The 20,257-nt window shown below is 37.4% G+C and overlaps 1 protein-coding gene across 2 annotated transcripts in view; it reads right to left on the minus strand.

Annotated features, from left to right (window-relative positions):
* Nucleotides 1-19,064, minus strand: part of vps9d1 (VPS9 domain containing 1) — a 28,454-nt gene extending 9,390 nt beyond the window's left edge. The window contains exons 1-15 of one of the 2 annotated variants that reach the window (XM_016236338.1): nt 18,933-19,064; nt 18,295-18,367; nt 17,635-17,826; nt 16,827-16,986; nt 15,849-15,960; nt 12,124-12,186; nt 11,457-11,509; nt 11,169-11,256; nt 10,347-10,432; nt 9,737-10,260; nt 9,374-9,503; nt 8,276-8,481; nt 6,566-6,650; nt 3,612-3,716; nt 911-1,023 (exon numbers count right to left, since the gene is read on the minus strand). In XM_016236338.1, coding sequence (XP_016091824.1) covers nt 912-1,023; nt 3,612-3,716; nt 6,566-6,650; nt 8,276-8,481; nt 9,374-9,503; nt 9,737-10,260; nt 10,347-10,432; nt 11,169-11,256; nt 11,457-11,509; nt 12,124-12,186; nt 15,849-15,960; nt 16,827-16,986; nt 17,635-17,826; nt 18,295-18,367; nt 18,933-19,031 — 2,088 coding nt within the window. In that variant the 5' untranslated portion in view covers nt 19,032-19,064 and the 3' untranslated portion in view covers nt 911. Of the gene's footprint in view, nt 1-906; nt 1,024-3,611; nt 3,717-6,565; nt 6,651-8,275; nt 8,482-9,373; nt 9,504-9,736; nt 10,261-10,346; nt 10,433-11,168; nt 11,257-11,456; nt 11,510-12,123; nt 12,187-15,848; nt 15,961-16,826; nt 16,987-17,634; nt 17,827-18,294; nt 18,368-18,932 lie in introns of both variants that reach the window. The other variant, XM_016236337.1, reaches the window with a different exon arrangement.
* Between the last annotated feature and the right edge of the window lie 1,193 nt (nt 19,065-20,257).

Below are 20,257 nucleotides of genomic sequence, written 5' to 3' on the forward strand. Positions count from 1 at the left end.
CACAGAATATTTGTCCAAAAGTCTTGGGGATAATCAAGATATTTTTTTGGCAAATGAGAGACGAGCCTTTGTGTTCTTTTTGGTCAGCAGTGGCTTTTGCCTTGGCACTCTCCCATTGATGCCGTTTTTGCCCAGTCTCTTTCTTATTGTTGAATCATGAACACTGAGCTTAATTGAGGCAAGTGAGGCCTGCAGTTCTTTAGGTGTTGTTCTGGGTTCTTTTATGACCTCTTGGATGAGTCGTCGTTGTGCTCTTGGAGTAATTTTGGTTGGCCGGCAACTCCTGGGAAGGTTCACCATTGTTCCAAGTTTTCTCAATTTGTGGATAATGGCTCTGACCATGGTTTGCTGGAGTCCCAAAGCCTTAGAAATTGCTTTATAATCCTTTCCAGACTGATACATGTCAACTGTTTTGATTCTCATCTGTTCTTGAATCTCTTTAGATTGTGGCATGATGTGTTGCTCTTTAAGCATGCTTCACTTTGTCAGACAGGTTCTATTTAAGTGATTTCTTGATTCAACAGGTCTGGCAGTAATCAGGCCTGGGTGTGGCTAGTGAAATTTAACTCAGCTTTCTAAAATAATGTGGTTAATTGCAGTTCTTTCATTACTTAACAGGAGGGGGGGGGCAATTAATTTTTTCCGTAGGGCCACGTAGGTTTGGACAGCTTTTTTTCCCTTAATAAATGAAATCATCATTTAAAAACTGCATTTTGTATTTACTTGCATTATCTTTGTGTAATATTTAAATTTGTTTGATGATCTGAAACATTAAAGTGTGACAAACATGCAAAAAAATAAGAAATCAGGAAGGGGGCCAACACTTTTTCACACCACTGTAGGTAGTTGACTTGGTTTTGAGTCGGTGTGTATCAGAGAGGATACACTTTATATGATTGGCTTTACCTACGTCAGGTGGGTTTGGCAGCCGGGGGTGGAGCCCCACCCAAGAACAATGACTCAACATAGGTCAGCGCGCTCTGCATTGACGTCAGGCAGTACCCTTCCTCTCCGATCAGATACCTGTAGACACAAGTAAACACTTCATTAGCGCTTCTGCTCACAAGGGAAAACAAGATCTCTTCCACTGAGGGTCAACTTCAAGTGAACCCATCTGCTAATGAGACTAAGACACGAGATCATGCTGAAGCCAAGAGCCAGTGTGTAACATGTTAGGGAATGTGACGAGAGAAGAGAAAGTAAGGGAGAAATTAAAGAAAGACAGTATGAGACAGATCATTCTGTTCATTAAACGAACTTTGCTCAAACTCAATCATCATTTTGCACCCTCGAGTCATTTTAAACCTGTGCCATCAAGTCATACTTGATTTGAGACCTGCTTGAGGTACAGATTATCAATAAAAGGCTTAAATTTGTATAAAGAACAAAAATCTCTTGTATGATTTAAAGCGATAGTTCACCTAAAAATGAACATTTGCTGAAAATTTACTCGTGCTTTGGCCATCCAAAATGTGGATAAGTTTGTTTCCTTATCAGAACAGATTTGGAGAAATTCAGCATTACATCACTTGCTCACCAGTGCGGTGAATAGGTGCCGTGAGAATGAAAACATCACAATAACCCACAAGACTCCAGTCAATCAATTAACATCTTGGGAAGTGAAAAGCTGTGCGTTTGAAAGAAACATATACATTAATGCGCTTTAACTTTAAACTGTTGCTTCTGCTGCATGCCTGATCTGATATCTCTCTCCCGATTCAGATGAGATTACTTTTTCACTGGAAAAAGCAATATGATGGATAAAGGACTCATATTTTAGCCAGCAGCAATGGTTTGAAGTTGAAAATGTCTTGGATACACAGCTTTTCAACTTCACAAGACACTCATTGATTGACTGGAGACATGTGGTTCACTTGTGGATTGTGATGTTTTTAATAAGCTGCTTGAAATCTCATTCTGACGGCACTCATTCACTGCAGAGGATCCATTGGTGAGCAAGTGATGCAAAGAAACAAATGTTTATATCTCACATGGCCTAAGAGATGGACCATTCTTTTAAGTAGCTTTTGACACTTTTGAATCCTGCCACTACGTACAGTTGGTGAACAGAAAAAAAAAAAAAAAGTTTCCCTTTGTGTTCAATGTCAAAAATAGCAGCAAGTTTAAAACGACATGAATAATGACAAAATTGCCTTTTTTTGGCAAGCTATTCCTTTAAATCAGTCTATACATATAGTCCAAATGAAAGGAAACCGGTTAACGGTGCCTGAGAATGAGTACACTTCCTATCACAGCTTTCCTCACACGCTGCAGAGAGTTCCACCCTCAGTTCCAAGCCACCGAGCAGCATAAACATCTAAAGAGATTTTATTTGTATTTTTATAGGGAGAGGAAAAACCCAAACCAGAATATCCCCAACATTCCTTGTTAAGTGCCAATCTAACCAGCCTGTAAAAATGTCCAGTTTTATACTGATAAACAGAGCTCAGGGCTGTGGTCTGAGTAGACACGCAAGAGTACAGCGCAGGAGGGGTGACATGAATACCCATAACGCCGCTCAGGAAACCGGTCAAGCGGTCACCTAAACGAACTGAGATCTCACGGTTGTGATATCCTCTGCTCAAAAAAAAAAAAAAAGAAGAAAAAAGAAAGATAAACATGAAAGATGGCGTCAAGGTTGAACTCATATCACCAATAAGAACTGTAATATTTGCTTACGGGTTTATTCCAACATGTTTAGACTGGAGGGTATTTTTCTAGCTGACATATTTATGCACACAATCTGAGATGGCATTTCGATTATTGGAAACAAGTGAGGTCGTGTTCTGTCGATACTTGATACATGCCCAAATGACAGCGAGACTGGCACTTAAAAGGATATGACAAGCCAAATTTCCAAACAGCATCATCTAACCCCAACATTTTCAACTGATGCCAAAAATTTGACAGACTGTCGATGGGTTTTAGAGGCTGTCTGAGTGAGATATGCCATTTTCTATTGCATAATATTTAGTCAGGCTGGAATTGCAGATTTTTAACCCATTATAACAATAACATTTAACTCCCAGCCATAGAGGTATCAACTGGACAATCTTTTACAATTTGTGTGTTTGCTTTTTTACCTGATAGTTTCATGCTAAGTCTAAAGCTAAGAACTGGATACACATAAACTACCATTCAAAAGTATCATAAGCAGCACAACATTGATAAGTAATATTTTTTGAATTCCAAATCAGCATATTAGAGACTAGAGTAATGGCTGTTGAAAATTAAGATTTGCCATCATGGGACTAAATTACCTTTTAGAACATAGTAAAATAAAGTTACTTTTAAATGGTAATATTTCACACTATTACTGTTTAACTGTATTTTTGATAAAATAAATGTAGTCTTCATGAGCATAAGAGACTTCTTTAAAAGCATTAAAAAATATTTTCCCATTGACCCCTCTGTGGTTACTTGCCACTGATATCACATGCTAATGGTCACTTCATTCTTTATAACATCTAAATGTAAAAAGAGATTGACTTTACAAAAGAACGTTACAAGACATGGCATGGTGGGAGGCACATGCCCAGTAGTGTACAGAGTGTGGGTTCATAACTGCAGAGAATAGAAAAGTTACACAGCACTTTATATTGAAGACGCACCCCTCGTGAATGAACTCTTCCAATGCAGCACATTCAGACACCAGCTGAGGCGTTTCACTGCGTAAAGCCACGAACGCCAGGATGGGCAACAGGTCATCAGCACCACTGAGAAAGACAAAATGGGGAAAAATTAAAAAAATTAGATGAAGTAAACAAATAAATCCAATTAAATTTATTGGCAGGATAAGCCATTCTCAGGAAGAATAGATAAACCCCATGATTCGTGCGTTGGACGGACGTTTGCGTGAGAAAATAGCTGGGTGTCCCCTTTCCTGCCGGACTGCAGGACACCTGATACGTTTCATACAGGTGAGAATAGCTCTGCATACCATCATCATCTCTGTTCCAACACAGTTTCTGCTGCTATCAAAATAACGCTCATACAAGGCGTGCTGGGATGACGCGGCAGTTAGCTTGTTCAAGCCTGTATGTCAAATTATGGCAAAATCAGAGCACATGTTGAAGAGCTTTTTCAGCGAGGGCAAAATTTGACAGAGTTTAACAATGTGAACTTGAAGGGTGATGACGGTAAAGAAATTTGTTGCAGCAAAAAAAACAACAAAGATGTATTATAGACCAATATGCCCCCTCTAGAGAAAAGACTAACAAATAATACTGATATATATATACACAGAAGGAAACATCAATATAAATTTAAGTGAGTGAACGTAATCCAGAAAGGAGGAGAAGAAAGTGAGCGAGAGACAATGGAACAGAACAACCGAAAAAAAGGGTGAGAATGGCTAAATTGTTCATGTTCATGCATGCATGAGGACATTCATTCTCCCTCACAACCAAACACAAACTTAAAAGCAAAACAAAGGCAGAATGCGCCTTGGCTGTGCTACCAGGGCAAAATCAGGACAAGTCTCACAATGACACATTTCCTTTCGGATCGCTGATGCCTTTATAGCATAATAATTTTTAAACCAAAGTTCAAGCACGGGATTGAAAACACCCAAATAATGCTAACGATCCAAAACCGTTGGATTTGGAAAGCAACTGTACATTGTTCTGGTAAGAATAAACAAACATATATGAAAATTGGGGATGGGCAGTATGACCAAACCATCTAACTGCAAAAACATAATTATATAATATGGCTTTCAAAAATAAATAAAATAAATGGAAGCTTTAACTAGATTGTATTGATAATTAAATAAATTAACTGTATATTATTTCAATTATTAACAACAACTTAATAAATATAAAAATAAATATTCAAATATAATGTAACTACTTAACTGCAGAAATTAAGCCATTTTTAACAACAAATATTACCATTATTAAATTCATTTTTAAACAAATTTAGGGATTTGCGATTCATAGATTTTTCTTTTCGATTTAAATCTTAGCTTCCAACAATTAAAACAAGATAATTGAGGTAAACAACTGCGCCGCAATTATGCTTACACACCTTCCTTCACAGCGGTGCAATTGTTGCAAAAGCCCAAACTTAATGTCAAAATTGTGTTAAATAATGATTAATAAAATTCATTACATTTTTTTTTTTTTAACTTGACCCTCTAACAATTGCACTCTCCATTCTATTTTTATTCTACTAGTTTTCTTTATATTTATTTATACACTTTTTTTTTTAAACCTTGTTATGTGTACTTCATTAGACTAACCGAGACTTGTCACAGCATTGACATTTTATTGACATTTTATTGCTCTTTTGTTGGTTTTGACTGCTTTTATTGTCCTCATTTGTAAGTCGCTTTGGATAAGAGTCTGCTAAATGACTCAATCTAAATGTGAGCAGTCCTATATACAAATATGATTGATTCAAAGGCGATACTTGTGACAAGACTGTCTGCACTGGACGCTTCTGCCTGTAACACAGCCTGCTTTGCCCCTGATTTTTAAATTATGTCACCACAGATATATTGAATAGTATAAATAGTAAAACAATCTGTATCAGTTGATACATTTCACACCGGCTAAATGTTCTTTCTTAAGAGAAAAACACAATTGTGAGTCATTGTACAAGAGTTGCAAGACAGTGCTCTAACAACAAGCATCTACATCAGTCATGGGGCACCAAACCACTGAGCATGTGCATCACCAGCAAGCCACCGCTCTGCAAACTGTGATGCAAAGAGACATGTAGATATGACGCAAGTGTTCATTCTACCCTTGCTTCCTAGAATGAAGCACGAAATCAAGAGAGAAAGATGAACAGGCAGCTTGTTTTGATGGGTGTGGCAGGGCCAAAGGTTACAGACATCAGAACGGCCCACATAATCTCCCAGCGCAGAACGCTAGCGTGAGCTCGCACTTTAACCGTCAAGATCGCAGCGGAGACGGGAGGAAATTTAAGATGTTTTCCAAAAGAGTGGAGCAGACGCTGAGGTCTGTGGGAGAATTACCACAGGGGAATCTGAGCCAAGAACATTCACTCCGATAAACCTGAATAAACCCACATATTTAAGAAAATGTGTGTCATCGGGATTTTACTCTGGTTGAACACACCCATTCTTGCTGTAAATCCAGAATTCAAGAGATTTACAAATTAGAAGAGCTGGCCAGAAGCTGTGTGAACATCTCATCAACTAGAACATAAGCAGAGCCGCAAGTCTCTATCTGCAATAGATAAGGCTCACTTTTGGTTAGCATTACTGGATCAATTTGACACTCAGACCCTCTCTCAAAGTGCATCAAGGCCAAAGTCTGCTCCAGACAGGGCGACCCACTTAGAGAGGAAGTCAGCTCCGAGCGCCCCGTGGGGGCCAGAGGGTCAAGACAGAACCCCTGCTGAGCTTTGGCCTCCGTGAGGTCTGATGAAGTCTGACACAAGGCCAGCGGACAAGCAGGAGATTGCTCTCAGGACTCTGAACTCCAACATAAAAAGTTCCTTCATGACTCGTTGTACTTTTTTTGAAAGGACAGCAAAAAGGATGGAGCTTCACAGGAACATAATAGTTTTTATGTTTAGACTTGTGCATACTCACATTGCTGCTGATTTGGGTGGAGGATCATTTTCTTGCAGGAGGCAGTACTCTTCAGCACAGCCACAGATGATTCGTAGTGTTCTCACTGCAAATGAAAAACAACTGAAATCAAACAATAAAAAAAAAAAAAAAAAGTGTGACAGGATATAGGTGTCTGTTCAAACTGTAAGGGTACATATTTGCATTGATAAGCACTCTTAAAGGGATAGTTCACGCAAAAATGAAAATTCTGTCATTACTTACTCAACTCGTTGCTGTCTAGGGTGGGTATGAAAGCTCTCGGATTTAATCAAAAATACCTTAACTTGTGTTCCAAAGATGAATGAAGGTCTTACGGATTTGAAACGAGATGAGGGTGAGTAATTGATGGCAGAATTGTCATTTTTGGGTGAACTATCCGTTTAAGATTAATATGCAACAAAGACTAATATGCACCCTTTAGGGGTAGAAAAGGAATTAATTTTCAAACAATATCCAAAAGGTTACATTTATGAACACCTTACGTAAAGGGGTTCATAAACACCTTCACATAAACAAAAAAGATTTACCAAAGCATTATTTTATGAAGGAATAATCATGACATCATCTCAATTTCAACGGTCAAAGCTATGATTTATCTTCATCTCAACTTCGCATTTATCAATTATTACAAATCTCAATTTTCACTGTCATAATATTGAGTTTTCATCTGAGATAAGTCAAAATTATGCATCTAATAAATATGACTTAGTATGTCTATTTTTGACTATCAGATTTTTTTTTCCATTTCGTCTTTTACAAAACTTACTAGTCACAATTATGGCTTCTAAATTCGTAATTATGATTATTAAAGCATGATTTTTAGGTGGCAGAAATGATTTTCTACAATGTTACAATACTTTCTGCTATCTCAACTTAATACAGAGATAGCTAGCAGTGAGCCATTTGTAGGCAGATTTTTTTTTTTTTTAAAGGGAGTGTGTTTGGCAAACCTGTTTGAAAACATTTTATTTTTGCAATTCCGTTTGGACACCAAGGTCCTGTTTAAACCATAATGTGTTTTTAGTGATCAAATATCTATCCGATTTGTTAAAACGGTTCCATTTACACTCGGCCACATAAATATGTCTCTGCAAAAAGGACATAAATCCAATCTTTAATTTATAAATCCGAACTGCAAAATTAACAGTTCACGTCAACAAAAACATGTGTGCTGTATTGTATTCGTCATCAGCTAATTTCAAGATCAAAGACCGCAATAGGGGAGAGCACGGCATCAGCACTCGTAAGAATTTAGTCTCACTAATTTTAATGAAAATGATTGTGTTGAGCTTCTGCAACTTACTTTCAGCTTCATTAGCAGAAGTTTGCACGTTGACTTGTTGAAGAAATATTCAGCTACTCATCTGCAGCGATGCGTGTTGCATTAGCACTGTTATATCTGGCTATGACTTCATATAGCCTATAACACGCTTTCACAGGTTTTATTTTTTTTTTTACATTTGGGGGAGGAGTAACATTTACACGGGGTTTCAACAACCAGATGCATTTACACTTCTCCAGGTTCGTCTGGAATGCATCCCAAACCACCTCCTGAAGTGGTTTGAGTGATCGGATTTAAATCAGTCTCGAAAGTGTTTTGAAGGGCATAGCTATCCAATCAGAGAAAACGCTTGAAGTGACCAGGTGAAAACAGGCCCTAAAGTGACACACTGAAATTTATGCTCTTACCAATACACTCCAGTTTCTTCTGAGGACAATAGTCTCTACACAGAAGCTTCAGCTCCTGCACCGCTGACTCGTATGGATAGGAACCGTGCAGCACAGCTGGGTCTCTTGGGAACAATTTAGATGGAACACCAACATCACCAGGTGAAACATTACGATGAAGACGCATGCTGCTCTCAACAGCCAGCTCCCGTTCTCGATGCACCTTCCTAAAGCATCACAAAAAAAACAACAAAAAACACACACACACACACACGACATTTATATGCAATTTGCTAGACCATACAGCATCTAAGAAGGTGCTCTGATGACTTTGCGAGCAGTTGTAAGGAACGATGGTTATTTTCAGCCATGCTCTAACTAAAGAATAATGCATATGATACAAATTGACAAGTTGAGTTGGGACTACTGAATTTTAGATTAATAGTGCCATCTACTGCTCAGTGTCTAGACAATTCATATAATGATTCAACATGACTGGGCTAACTCTGCCATTCAAAAGTAGTAATTTGAATATTCTATTTTTGAATAAGGAAAAAAAAAATAATTTCTTTGTATTATTTATTTATTTAAAATATTGTATTTACTAAATTGAAAAAAAAAAGAAAAAAAAAATCTTTTAAATCCAAATCTGTGCAACAGGGGATTAACCTAATTCTTGTTATACACTAGTCATTAAATAAGTTAGAAACTAATATTTTTATTAAGGATGCATTCAACTAATCAAAATGTATAATGTAACATCAGATTCTATTTGAAATAAATGCTATTCATTTCCACAAAAACATTAAGCAGCACAACTGTTTTTTTTTTTATTAAAGAAATGTGCCTGAGCAGCAAATCACCATATTAGAATGATTTCTAATGGATCATGTGACACTGGAGTAATAGCTGCTGAAAATTCAGCTTTGCCATCACAGGAATTAATTACATTTTAAAATATAAAAAGGTATTTTAAATTGTTATAGGACTTCACAATATTACTGTATTTAATCAAGTAAATCAGATTTGGTGAGACTTTTCAAACGTTTTTCAACGCGCACACACATTTTTTTTAAAGACAAAAAAACTCAAACCTCCAACAATTATTTTTTGACTTACCTAAAAAGTACCAAAAGAGGGCACCAAATAGGGGTGAAGAAGACTTCCTCTATACTCGCCACACATTGGTCCTTAGAATTCGCAGTGTTGAGGCATTCAAAAGAGAGAAGACACAGAGACAGCAGGCGATCTGTTTCACACAAAGATAAATCCATTTACCATAGACAATCAGCCAACTAGTCATAAAAAGACCTTTTTACAAACACGTTTATGGTGGATTATGATGCTCAGGCGTTGGTTACACCCGACGCAGTATAAACACATGATACAACCATACAGATCCCACTGACTATAACAGGGGATTTCTAAAAATGCTGAACTCACATGTTGCACTCAATCACACAAGAACAAACACTTATTTACCGATAGCATTGTGGATGTCTTTGACGATGGCCTTCAAATGTTCCTTCAAAGCACGCTCCTCAAGATGATTAATATGAGATTTGAGGTCTATGCGTGCTGTGTCAAAGATCACATCAGAGTCCATATCATCACCACTGTGAGAAGGAACCCAGTCCAGCTGAGTAAGAAACTTCTCTAGATCCTCAAAAGAGTTCTCCCTATCTGTGGAGACCAGAGTTGAGGACTCGTCCAGGTCATTCTCGGACTTTGTGTCGTTGGCGTTGAGGTCGTGGGATGGGGAAAGGGAGATGGAGGCATCAGATAAGCTGTGTGTCATAGCAGATTTGAGCGGGCTCTGCTGCTGCTGCGGAGAAATAAAACTTTCGGACAGGAGCAGGCTTTGGGCACTGCGGGAGGGCTTTAAAGGCAGTGAGCGACCAGGCGCTGTGCTCAGAGGAACACACTGGCTCACTATAGGATACAGTCTGTTATACACCCGATACTGAAGCCTCTTCAGCAACTTCATGACTGGATGGTCTGGGTAGCTGGGATTGGAAAAGAAAAGAACCAGATGACATAAGATATGGAAGAAACACTTATGCTTACAGATGATCTGACAGCATGAACCTACCTGAGAAGACATGAGATTAGACCTGAAACCAGCATTGGATCATTTGGATTCTTTTTCAGATTAGCTTTCCAAATTTTTGGCCATTCCTATGATAAAAATTTATAAAATCTTTAGTTATATATTTGTGTACATACACTAATGTTCAGTCAGTATGATTTTTAAAAAGAAATTAACACTTTTATTCAGTAATGATGCATTACACTGATCAAAAAGTGACAGTAAAGACATTTATAGTAATACAAATGATTTCCGTGTTATTTAAAAAAAATAGTAATATAGAGAAGTCATTTTAAATTCCTGACCTGAATCCTATTGAGATGCTGTGGCATGACCTTAAAAAGGTGGTTCATGCTCAAAAACCCTCCAATGTGGATGAATTACAATAATTCTGTATAGATGAGTGGACCAAAATTACTCCACAGCACTGTAACAGACTCATTGCAAGTTATTGCAAATGCTTGATTGCAGTTGTTGCTGCTAAGGGTGGCCCAACCAGTTATTAGGTTTAGGAGGCAAACACTTTTTCACACAGGGCCATGTAGTTTTGGATTTTGTTTTCCCTTAATAAAAACTGCATGTTGTGTTCACTTGTCATCTTTTACTAATATTTAAATTTGTTTGATGATCTGAAACATTAAAGCGTGACAAACATGTAAAAAAATAAGAAATCAGGAAGGGGACCAACACTTTTTCACACCACTGTGTATATATCTCTTACCAAACCTAAACTTTTGAACAATAGTGTAGGTTTACCAGTTAAATTTGCAGTTGCAAAAATACACAAAGATATTATTTAAAAAGCTACAAAATACATAAACTTACATGATCTTGCTCATATTCAAGCACACTTGCATACAGAACCCGCTGCTCTTGTTCCTCAGGTGTCATGGTCCCACAGGTCGCAAACCTCCTGCAAAAACACACAATTGCATGAGCCCAAATTAACATTACACAGCTTAAATGCGTTTACATAATTCCTTTGCTATTACAAGGTGTTATGTCATGCACAACACATAACAAATATGAAACCGGCAAAACTCATAATACTACATTTGCAAATAAATTGTCAGCTAAACATCTTCATATGGCCTATGGGTCAAAAAGGCTCACCTGTTGGCTTCTTCCTGCAGCCTGAGTCTCCTTTCCTCCATTTTTCTTTGAAGCTGCATGAGCTCAGGAAAATTCCCAAACATTTGAACAATTACCACACTCACAAAAAGCTATCAGCAGAAGGCAAACCTTGCTCACAGCACATTGATTAAACATTCACCCAACACACTTAAAGTTTGGTTTTTGTTTTTTCACATGTGGACATGTGAAAAACCAAAAAACTAATTTGAAGTGTGTTGGGTGAATGTTTAAGAATGAATGAATTAAGAATGAATCAGATTTCACTTAAGCTGCATTAAATACTTCAGAGGTCACAGAGGTGTTGACCTTCCAACCCTAAACCTTTCTTCCCAGACACAAGCATCTCAAAGTTCAAACATTGATGAACTTAAAATAGACATCAAAAAACCCTTTGATAATCTTATGTAATAACCTCAACAACAGCGTATTTAATTGACAGAAATTATTGATGGAAAGAAAATAGACGTAACAGATTCGATTGGAAGAACAATCCAATTACGGCCACCAGATTCACAAACGACTACATTTTAACACTTGTCCAATTCCAGGCTGATTTTACAACAGAATCTTAATGCAATGCATTTAGGTGTAAAATCTGAAACCAGATCGTAACCAAAGCCACAGCTCAAGAAACTATTAAGGATACTGCATCTTGCCTGGCTTTTGCTATTTTTAGATTCTCCATCATCTGCCTCTGGAGTGAGAGGGTCTATAATAAGAAAAAGTAAAAGACCAGTGTTATACAAATAATTATTTCAGTTTCAACTTTATTAACGTTTACTCACTGGAAGAAGAAGAAGAAAAAAAAGCTTTAGAAAGTTACATGATAGTGCATATAGTTTTAAACACATAATACTGCAGCTTTAAAGGAGGTCAATTAAACAAACTGACAGCACACTAAATATTCAGAAAACCTCCACCATATCCACAAAAAATAAATTACTTCAACTAGCCACCAGTTCTTCCCTAAATGTAAATCACACATTTGCACATAAACGGATTTAAAATGATCAAGTAGTGTCAAATGAGCTAAAAGTCAAACATTCAAAAAGTAGTGCATGAATTAATATGAAGTTAAAAAGCTGCATGCATAATGCAGAATTAGTAAAAGCAGATTAGATGGGCCATATGACAGCATGACAATTATAATTTTCAAACTTCAAATATTTTAATATACTGGATCATATGGATTTTCAGATGGCAAAGATTCACTGTAACATTTTTAGCATACCAAGTACGTACAGTTTGCATTCACATTTATACGATTTCCCCCCCAAACCATAAAATAATTTAATACGTAAATAGTTTGAGAGGCATCGGTTATCTTGCTTTGTCACCACGCAAATACATATATAATATAATATATGGCAAAACGAACCTTCCAGAATGTCTTGATTTTTTTCCAGTATAAACGGATATCCATAGGCGTTTCTCCGCGTCTCCGGATCATTCTTGAGAACTGGACAGCACACACTGTTTGTGTCGCGCCGAACAACATTCAATTTGACCCGCCACCAAAAACTTAAACGAAAGAACTTACCGTAGAATTAAATGCGATATTGCTCATTAAAACTACGACAGTGTTGCGATAGCGACCTCAAATGATTAAATACGAATTGTCTTTGTCTGCGTGCACGGCCAATCTATCGCTCTGATCCCCTGACTGGCTCCCAAAACCCTGTTTTTATACAGTCTATGCCAAAACCACAGCAGGCGTCGCAGCGGTCGCACCACATGGACGTGAGTTCAGTGAATCGCGCAAAGCCATTTAAAACAGGAGGTGTGGCGTCAGATGTGTTCTACGCATGCGCGCAATAACAGCTCACGTGCGTAAACGTCAAAGAATAAGTTCATTGTTTACGGATTTTCCACACACATATACAATTTTATACATATTATGAAAGCTCTGAAACACAAGGTGGAAATAACCACAAAGTGAAATATTTTTAATTGCCTTTTGTTTCCTCTTCCTTTTTCAAATTTTTAATTTGTATTTTTTGCAAATACTTTTTTCTTTAGAATTTGTTAACAAATAAAAAAATATATGCTGAACGATAAATAATTTTTTTTTATTATGGAGATAAATATGCAACCTGGAAAAAGGGGAAATGTAAAAGAGTACAGCAGAATGCTAATGAAACAGACTCAAGAACCTTAAAGGGGTCATATGATGTTGCTAAAAAGAACATTATTTGGTGTATTTGGTGTAATGAAATGTGTTTATGCGGTTTAAGGTAAAAAAAAAAACATTATTTTCCACATACTGTACATTATTGTTTCTCCTCTATGCCCCGCCTTTCTGAAACACATCGATTTTGAGAAGCTACTCACTGCAGAGTAAATGGGTGGAGCTTATGTCTCGCTCCTCCTTGCTAGACGTCCAGCGAGGAGGAGCAAATGTAATTTGTGCCTAATGATTGGAGCTAGAATATCCAACCACACCCTAACCTTACCCACAACTCTCCCTCCACCTGCATCGCGCCGCATAAACATAAAACCATGTCTGCATTTGTGATCGGAGAAATGACAAACAACAAGCCCTACTCTACACTGCTCAAAAAACTCGCTTTAAATATATAAATATAAAAACTCTTTCAATATAAAAACTTACTTACAGTCTGTGAGTCAGAACAGCCGGCATTGTAGTCTACTCTCCCAGGATCAGGAAACAGTCCTCCATAAAATGTGCTGCACACATCTGAATATTTGGGTTGAAGTGTTCTGGAACAGTGTTGTAAATACAACTTAACCACTGATTTCTAGTCGTGTCCATTTTTGGAAGACCAAACAAAGTAGTTTCGCTTTCACAACGAAACACAGCATCACACACGGCGGCCTAGAGTGAGCAGAGGCCGGGGGATAAAGTGAGGAACGGCCGGCAGGCTGAGTGAGCAGAGGCGGCGGATTCGATGAAGGAGCGTCCAGAGGGCTTGCGGCAATCACATGTGACGACCCCGGGCTGGACTCCGCTTCGTCCACGGTGAAAGCCGATCCTGCGATCCACAGTGCAATGTTGAAGTATTTCAACTTTAACCTTTAAAGGGGTCATATGATGCGATTTCAATTTTTTGGAGTGTTACAAGCTCTTGGTGCATAAAGAAGATCTGTAAAGTTGCAAAGACTAAAGTCTCAAATCCAAAGAGATATTCTTTATAGAAGTTAAGAGTCAGCCACACCTACCTAAAACGGCTCGTTCTAACACGCCCCCACATATCTACGTCACTATCTGGGAAGATTTGCATAATGCCGCCCAAATGTTCACGCAAAGAAAGAAGGCGTAACTTTTATTCTGGCTGTAATATTGCCGCCGCCATGTCGTGAAGGCACTGTGTGTATCGTTGTGAAAGCAAAACTAAGAGCCCAAAGCTTGTGGCCAGTGGTGTTCGGACTGGATTTTGAACATCTGCTTCATGATGTAAACGGGAATCACCCACGAGCTCTCCCGTCCCAGCGCAGGGGAAAGACTTTAATCTCTATCGCTTTGTTCTAAGCAGCGGGGGTGTCCCGGGGCTTGAAATACGCAGGGTAGGAGGAGGTAGTAACTAAAAAGGTGCCATTGTCTGGTGAGGTCCGGTTGGGGAGTTATGGAACGATCTCATATCGCATAATCTTATTAACTGTTTATCTCCTGAACTGCAACTTTCTTTACCACGCTATTCAGCGCCAATCCCGCCGTGCAGTCAATTTCACTGGTTAAGGTTAGGGTCAGGTGTGGGGTAGGTTTAGGGGTTAGCATTTTTTGTAGCATAATGTAGGAAATCAACACTTTAATTGACACAACCAATAAAATCTTTAGTATCAGCTGTGGGGCGGAGTTTGCACTGAAGTGGATTCGGGGAAAAATTGCGCATGCGTGTCATGTGCCTGTCTGTCAATGGAAGGAAGCCACGCCCTATTTTGGAGCTCCCACTCCGTTTTGGAGTTCCCGCCCCCTTTTGGAGATCTCCGGGCAGCAGTTACAACTTCTCGGCCTGACAGGGCATCATCACAATATGGTAGGGGCATAACATTTCTGTCACACGCTTGAGGTATTCGGCCAATCCCAATGCACTGGATAGCTTGCCAATCACAGCACACCTCGCTTTTCTGAACGATGAGCTTTGTAAAAATCGACGTGTTTCAGTAAGGATGGATGCATAGAGGAGAAACAATAATGTACAGTGTGTGTAAAATAATGTGTTTTTTGAACCTTAAACCGCATAAACACATTTCATTACACCAAATACACAAAATAATGTTCTTTTTAGCAACATCATATGACCCCTTTAAGTTTTTTAGGGCTTCCATTTTATTTATGCATGCATGTATGTATTCATTTATTATTTTCCTAGAGTAAGCATACATAAGCATACTAATTTTTTCCAGACTTACCAATGAGGTTTTTTGTGTGGCCTGACCAGGGGTAAGTCTTGCCAGCCGAGCCTCATAATTAGCCTTAAGTTTCTGGTTGAGACGTGATGCTTCCTCAATAGGCGTTAATTCCCTGTCACACACATACAAAACTTGTTATTGTGTGCATACTGTGCATTAGGGACAGTGAGACTAGAAAACATGATGTCCTATTAACTTCCGTCATATGGATGCAGAATAGATTTGTTCTCAATCACAAAACAGATAGCCTTAAAAGTTAAATTGAAGGGGTCAGCGGTCAGTGGAAGTGCACATAACTAATTGTGTGAAACGTGGAGCATCATGTGAACCTTTTTTTTTTTATTACAGTGATGAACAACCAAATATTTATGGTTCTGGACTAGATTTCTTGTTTTTTTTTGTTTTTTTTAAATAAATTATTTACAATAGTTTTTTTTTAGTAATTTTAAAGCAAAAGCTTGCAGTTTTTTTTTTGTCTTGGTCTCTTTTTCTTGAAGAGGCATCATCCAGATAAAATTAAACGTGTTGACATTATTGCTTTTTGCTTTCTTAAATAACTTTATTTGAATAACATCCATTAAAAATTAAGGCTATGAGGCTATTCTGTATCTTGTTAAACCAAGCATATTCTTCTTTGATAATCTAATTTAATAAAACAGGGGCATTCATTATGGAGCAAGTTAAAGTGAATTATAACACTTTTATTTAATGTAGATCTCTGAGATGGTGAGACATAATTTATGAAACATTATTTATTAGCCTATAGAATTATATAATAGTAATGTATTGTTTTTTAGTGTTACTTAATCTTGTTTTTGTTTGTTATCTTGTATGTTTTTGTATATCACACTATAATTTGGGATTCAGATGTGAACGATCAATGGATATTGGGACTCTGTACCCATCATTATGTAGGTTCTCCTACATTCTGCTGTGATGTATACAGCGGTTATTAAACTCAATGTCTCACTGACTTACTTTCGGTTGTCTTGTAAATCCATTGACTGAAGCTTCTGGAAGACTTCAGGTGGCAGGAAGGGGGAGTCAGTCTCCCCTCCCTCAGAGAGGACTCTGCGATGTCTGGTGGGCTGCTCTTTACTTTGGGTCTCAGAAACCAATGCAGATGCATTAGGTGTATCTACAGGAAGAGGAGTTTTGTGTAAACTGAGATACACTACCATTCAAAAGTTTAAGACGTGAAAAGTTACATTTTTTTCAATAATTAATCATTTTATCCTGCAAGGATGCATTGAATTGTTCAAAACTGACAGTAAGACATTTTGTAATGTTACAAAAGATTTCTACTTCAAATAAATGCTGTTCATCAAAGAATCCTGAAAAAAAATGCATCATGGCTTCCACAAAAATATTAAGCAATACAAATTGTTTCCAACACTGATAAAAAGAAGAACCATTATAATTAAGCACCAATTATTAATAATTAAGCAAGCGTACAGCACTGAAGACTGCTGAAAATTCAGCTTTGTCATCACAAGAGTAAATTACATTTTAAAATCTATTAAAATAAAAACAGTTATTTTAAATTTAAATAATGTTTCACAATATTACTTCTTTTTTTTTTACTGTATTTTGATCAAATAAATGCAGCCTTGGTGAGCATAAGTGACTTCATTCAAACCATTAGAAAATCTTTATTATTCCAAACTTTTGAATGGTAGTGTACAAATAATATTCTTAAAGAAATGTCATTATGTTTAATACATACAAGTAGCAACTTCATAGACACCCTTATTGAAAACCCTGAATAAAGAAAATAAAGGCTCACCTGTCATTTTGGGATGATTTGTCGCATTAATAGCTGGAAAGGTGGTCTGCTGGGAAGCGGACAGAGGAGTGGAGGAAATGACAGGTGTTGGGGACTCAGGCTTCCTTATGATGCATGATTTAACCCTCTCTAAACATTGCTCTACTAGTTTCATCATCTTCTCCAATTCCACCGACTCCATCTCTCCCTCCTCTGCAAGAAGAAGTGCATAAGAGTCATATGTCACATTCAGTCCATAAAAACAGAACTTTAAATGTACAGTCTGACATTGGAGTTACTCCTGCCTAATCAACCAGGCAAACTTAACATAAGCCTGAGAAGCTGAACAAAGGTGATATCTAGCCTTATCTTAATAGGGCTTTAATAATCATTTAATGCAATCTACAGAAGTTAAGATATATTTGAACCCTGTGTGTCTTGTCAATGAAATTAACTTTGATGTCATGATGAAGCACACAAATTTGTGACACATTAGCACATACAATCTCTTCCTTAAAAGTTCTCTCTTGAAATAGGAAGCCAGTTTACATCACATGACAATGACTAAGGCAGAGGAAATAAATTGCATTGTGAAATAACCTCTGAAGCCTGAAAACACACATCACATTTGAATAGAAAGGTTGAAGTAACTTTTTAAATTAAGTATGATGACTAACTTACGTTTAGATGTGGCATCTTCAAGCAGAGCATGAGAGATGTAGTTGATACTTCTCAAATATTCACAGTACGCCTCCTATAAAAGGAAATAAATAATCATAGTGGGTGGCAACACTATGGTGGCTATGTTCTGCAACATAGTGCCATAGAGTTATGTTGAAGTCTTTGCTAGATGTCCTGTTCTGGTGTATCTTGAATTGCCACAACCATCCACAAAAAAAAATTAGAAACACAACATGATTTATCAACGAAATGTTTCATCTAAATCTGCACTGAATCTGTGTTTTCACAACATGAACTCAAACTAGCCCTGAAGAATCTTTACACACACTCTATTGCCATACGATTAGGAAACAGGTCATAACGTTTAGTTAACATCAAAAGGTAAACACTCCATATGACCGTTGCTGTGATTTCAGCCAAAGATTTTATCAGGACTTTTATTGAATGGAGTTCACATTTTGGACGCGATCGACTGGAGCCGCAGTTTTTGTGGGGAAAATCATTGGGGTCCTCTCATGATCATCGGCTTCGGTCAATGTTTACGCTGATAAATGACGGCACTCTCGCATGCATTTATTGGCTAAATATGACCATATCTGGACTAAACAGGGCAGGTTTAAAGATTTAAACATCTGTACCTTGTGTCTGTTGCCGGTATCCAGCTGAATGGCCACTTTTACCAGTCTCATGGCATTCTGCAGCGGTCTCTGATTGCTGTCACTGACAGGAGCGGCCATCCTGCCAAAACAATCGCGCGAGTCTGTCGGCAATCCGCAACAACCCCTAGTGACGCACTTACTGCGTTTTCAAAATAAAAGGAGACGAAATCCTAGCTTTTTACTGGCGTCCGTTTAAATAAACAAAGAACGTACAGCACGTATTATAATATTTGTTTGACATTTCGGAATTATTGCTTTGAACTTGAGGTATGACTGTGTGAACAACAATAATAATAAAGAAATAAAAGTCAGACTGAGATAAAAAAAAAAAAGACACTGAGATAAAATTTGAATTAAATGTGCCAATATTGGCATACGTATTAAATAACTGGGAAAAAAAATGTAAAATGGTTATATTGTTTATAATCGTTTGTTTTTATTTGTTATAAATTCAACTGACTCTTTGAAATGCCTTATATTTTGCGTTGTTACAATGTTGTGCAATGATATATGAATAAGGTAATAATTTAGTACGGTCATATTTCTATCTTTTTCAAAGTGATGAATGAGTGAAGTGCTGGAGATATAGAAAACCTCAGATGTCACAATGTCATGCGGTGTAATTTTAGTATAATTTATACTGTACATCATAAACATTTGCTTTTTTTCCGGTATTTTTATTTTAGTTTGTTTTATTACTTTTTGTCATGTACTTTTGTCAGTTGCAATTGTTTTGGAAATATTTCTATATAACTTGTGTGTAAAATGTTTATTCGTTTTTTTAAGTCATTTTAGTACTTCAGCCTAAACTTTCAGTTAGTTGCAAATGCATTTAAATATAACGTTGAGCTTAAGTTTTTCTTTTTTTCTCTACATAATATTTACATTATTTCTGCTTTATTTGAATTACTGAAAACATCTTATTGTTAACAATAACAACATCAGAAAAATACCTGTGGTGTATTCCAGAAAGCACGGTTAACTTACCGTCAGCTAAACCCTGAACTTTCGGTTGATTAACCCCAAACCTTGCTTACTCGAGGTATGTGGTTCCAAAAACGCGTCCGGGACTAAGTTCATTCAACTCCGACTATGTTCCTGGTTAAGACTCAAGACATTCTCAACAGAGCGACGAATCGACGAGTCACCATGGAAACAGACGCTAAGAAAAAGCGCACCATGCTGTTTTTTATTTCTTCTTCTGTTCAATGGTCGTTTACATCATAGACGTATATGTCTATGGTTTACATGCTTACTGCATATCGCCACCTAATTGATGGTTGTGCAACCATTTTTTCCCCCGT

This window comes from Sinocyclocheilus grahami, unplaced genomic scaffold (assembly GCF_001515645.1).
Source record: "Sinocyclocheilus grahami isolate Dianchi unplaced genomic scaffold, SAMN03320097.WGS_v1.1 scaffold487.1, whole genome shotgun sequence".
Taxonomy (NCBI): Eukaryota; Metazoa; Chordata; class Actinopteri; order Cypriniformes; family Cyprinidae; genus Sinocyclocheilus; species Sinocyclocheilus grahami.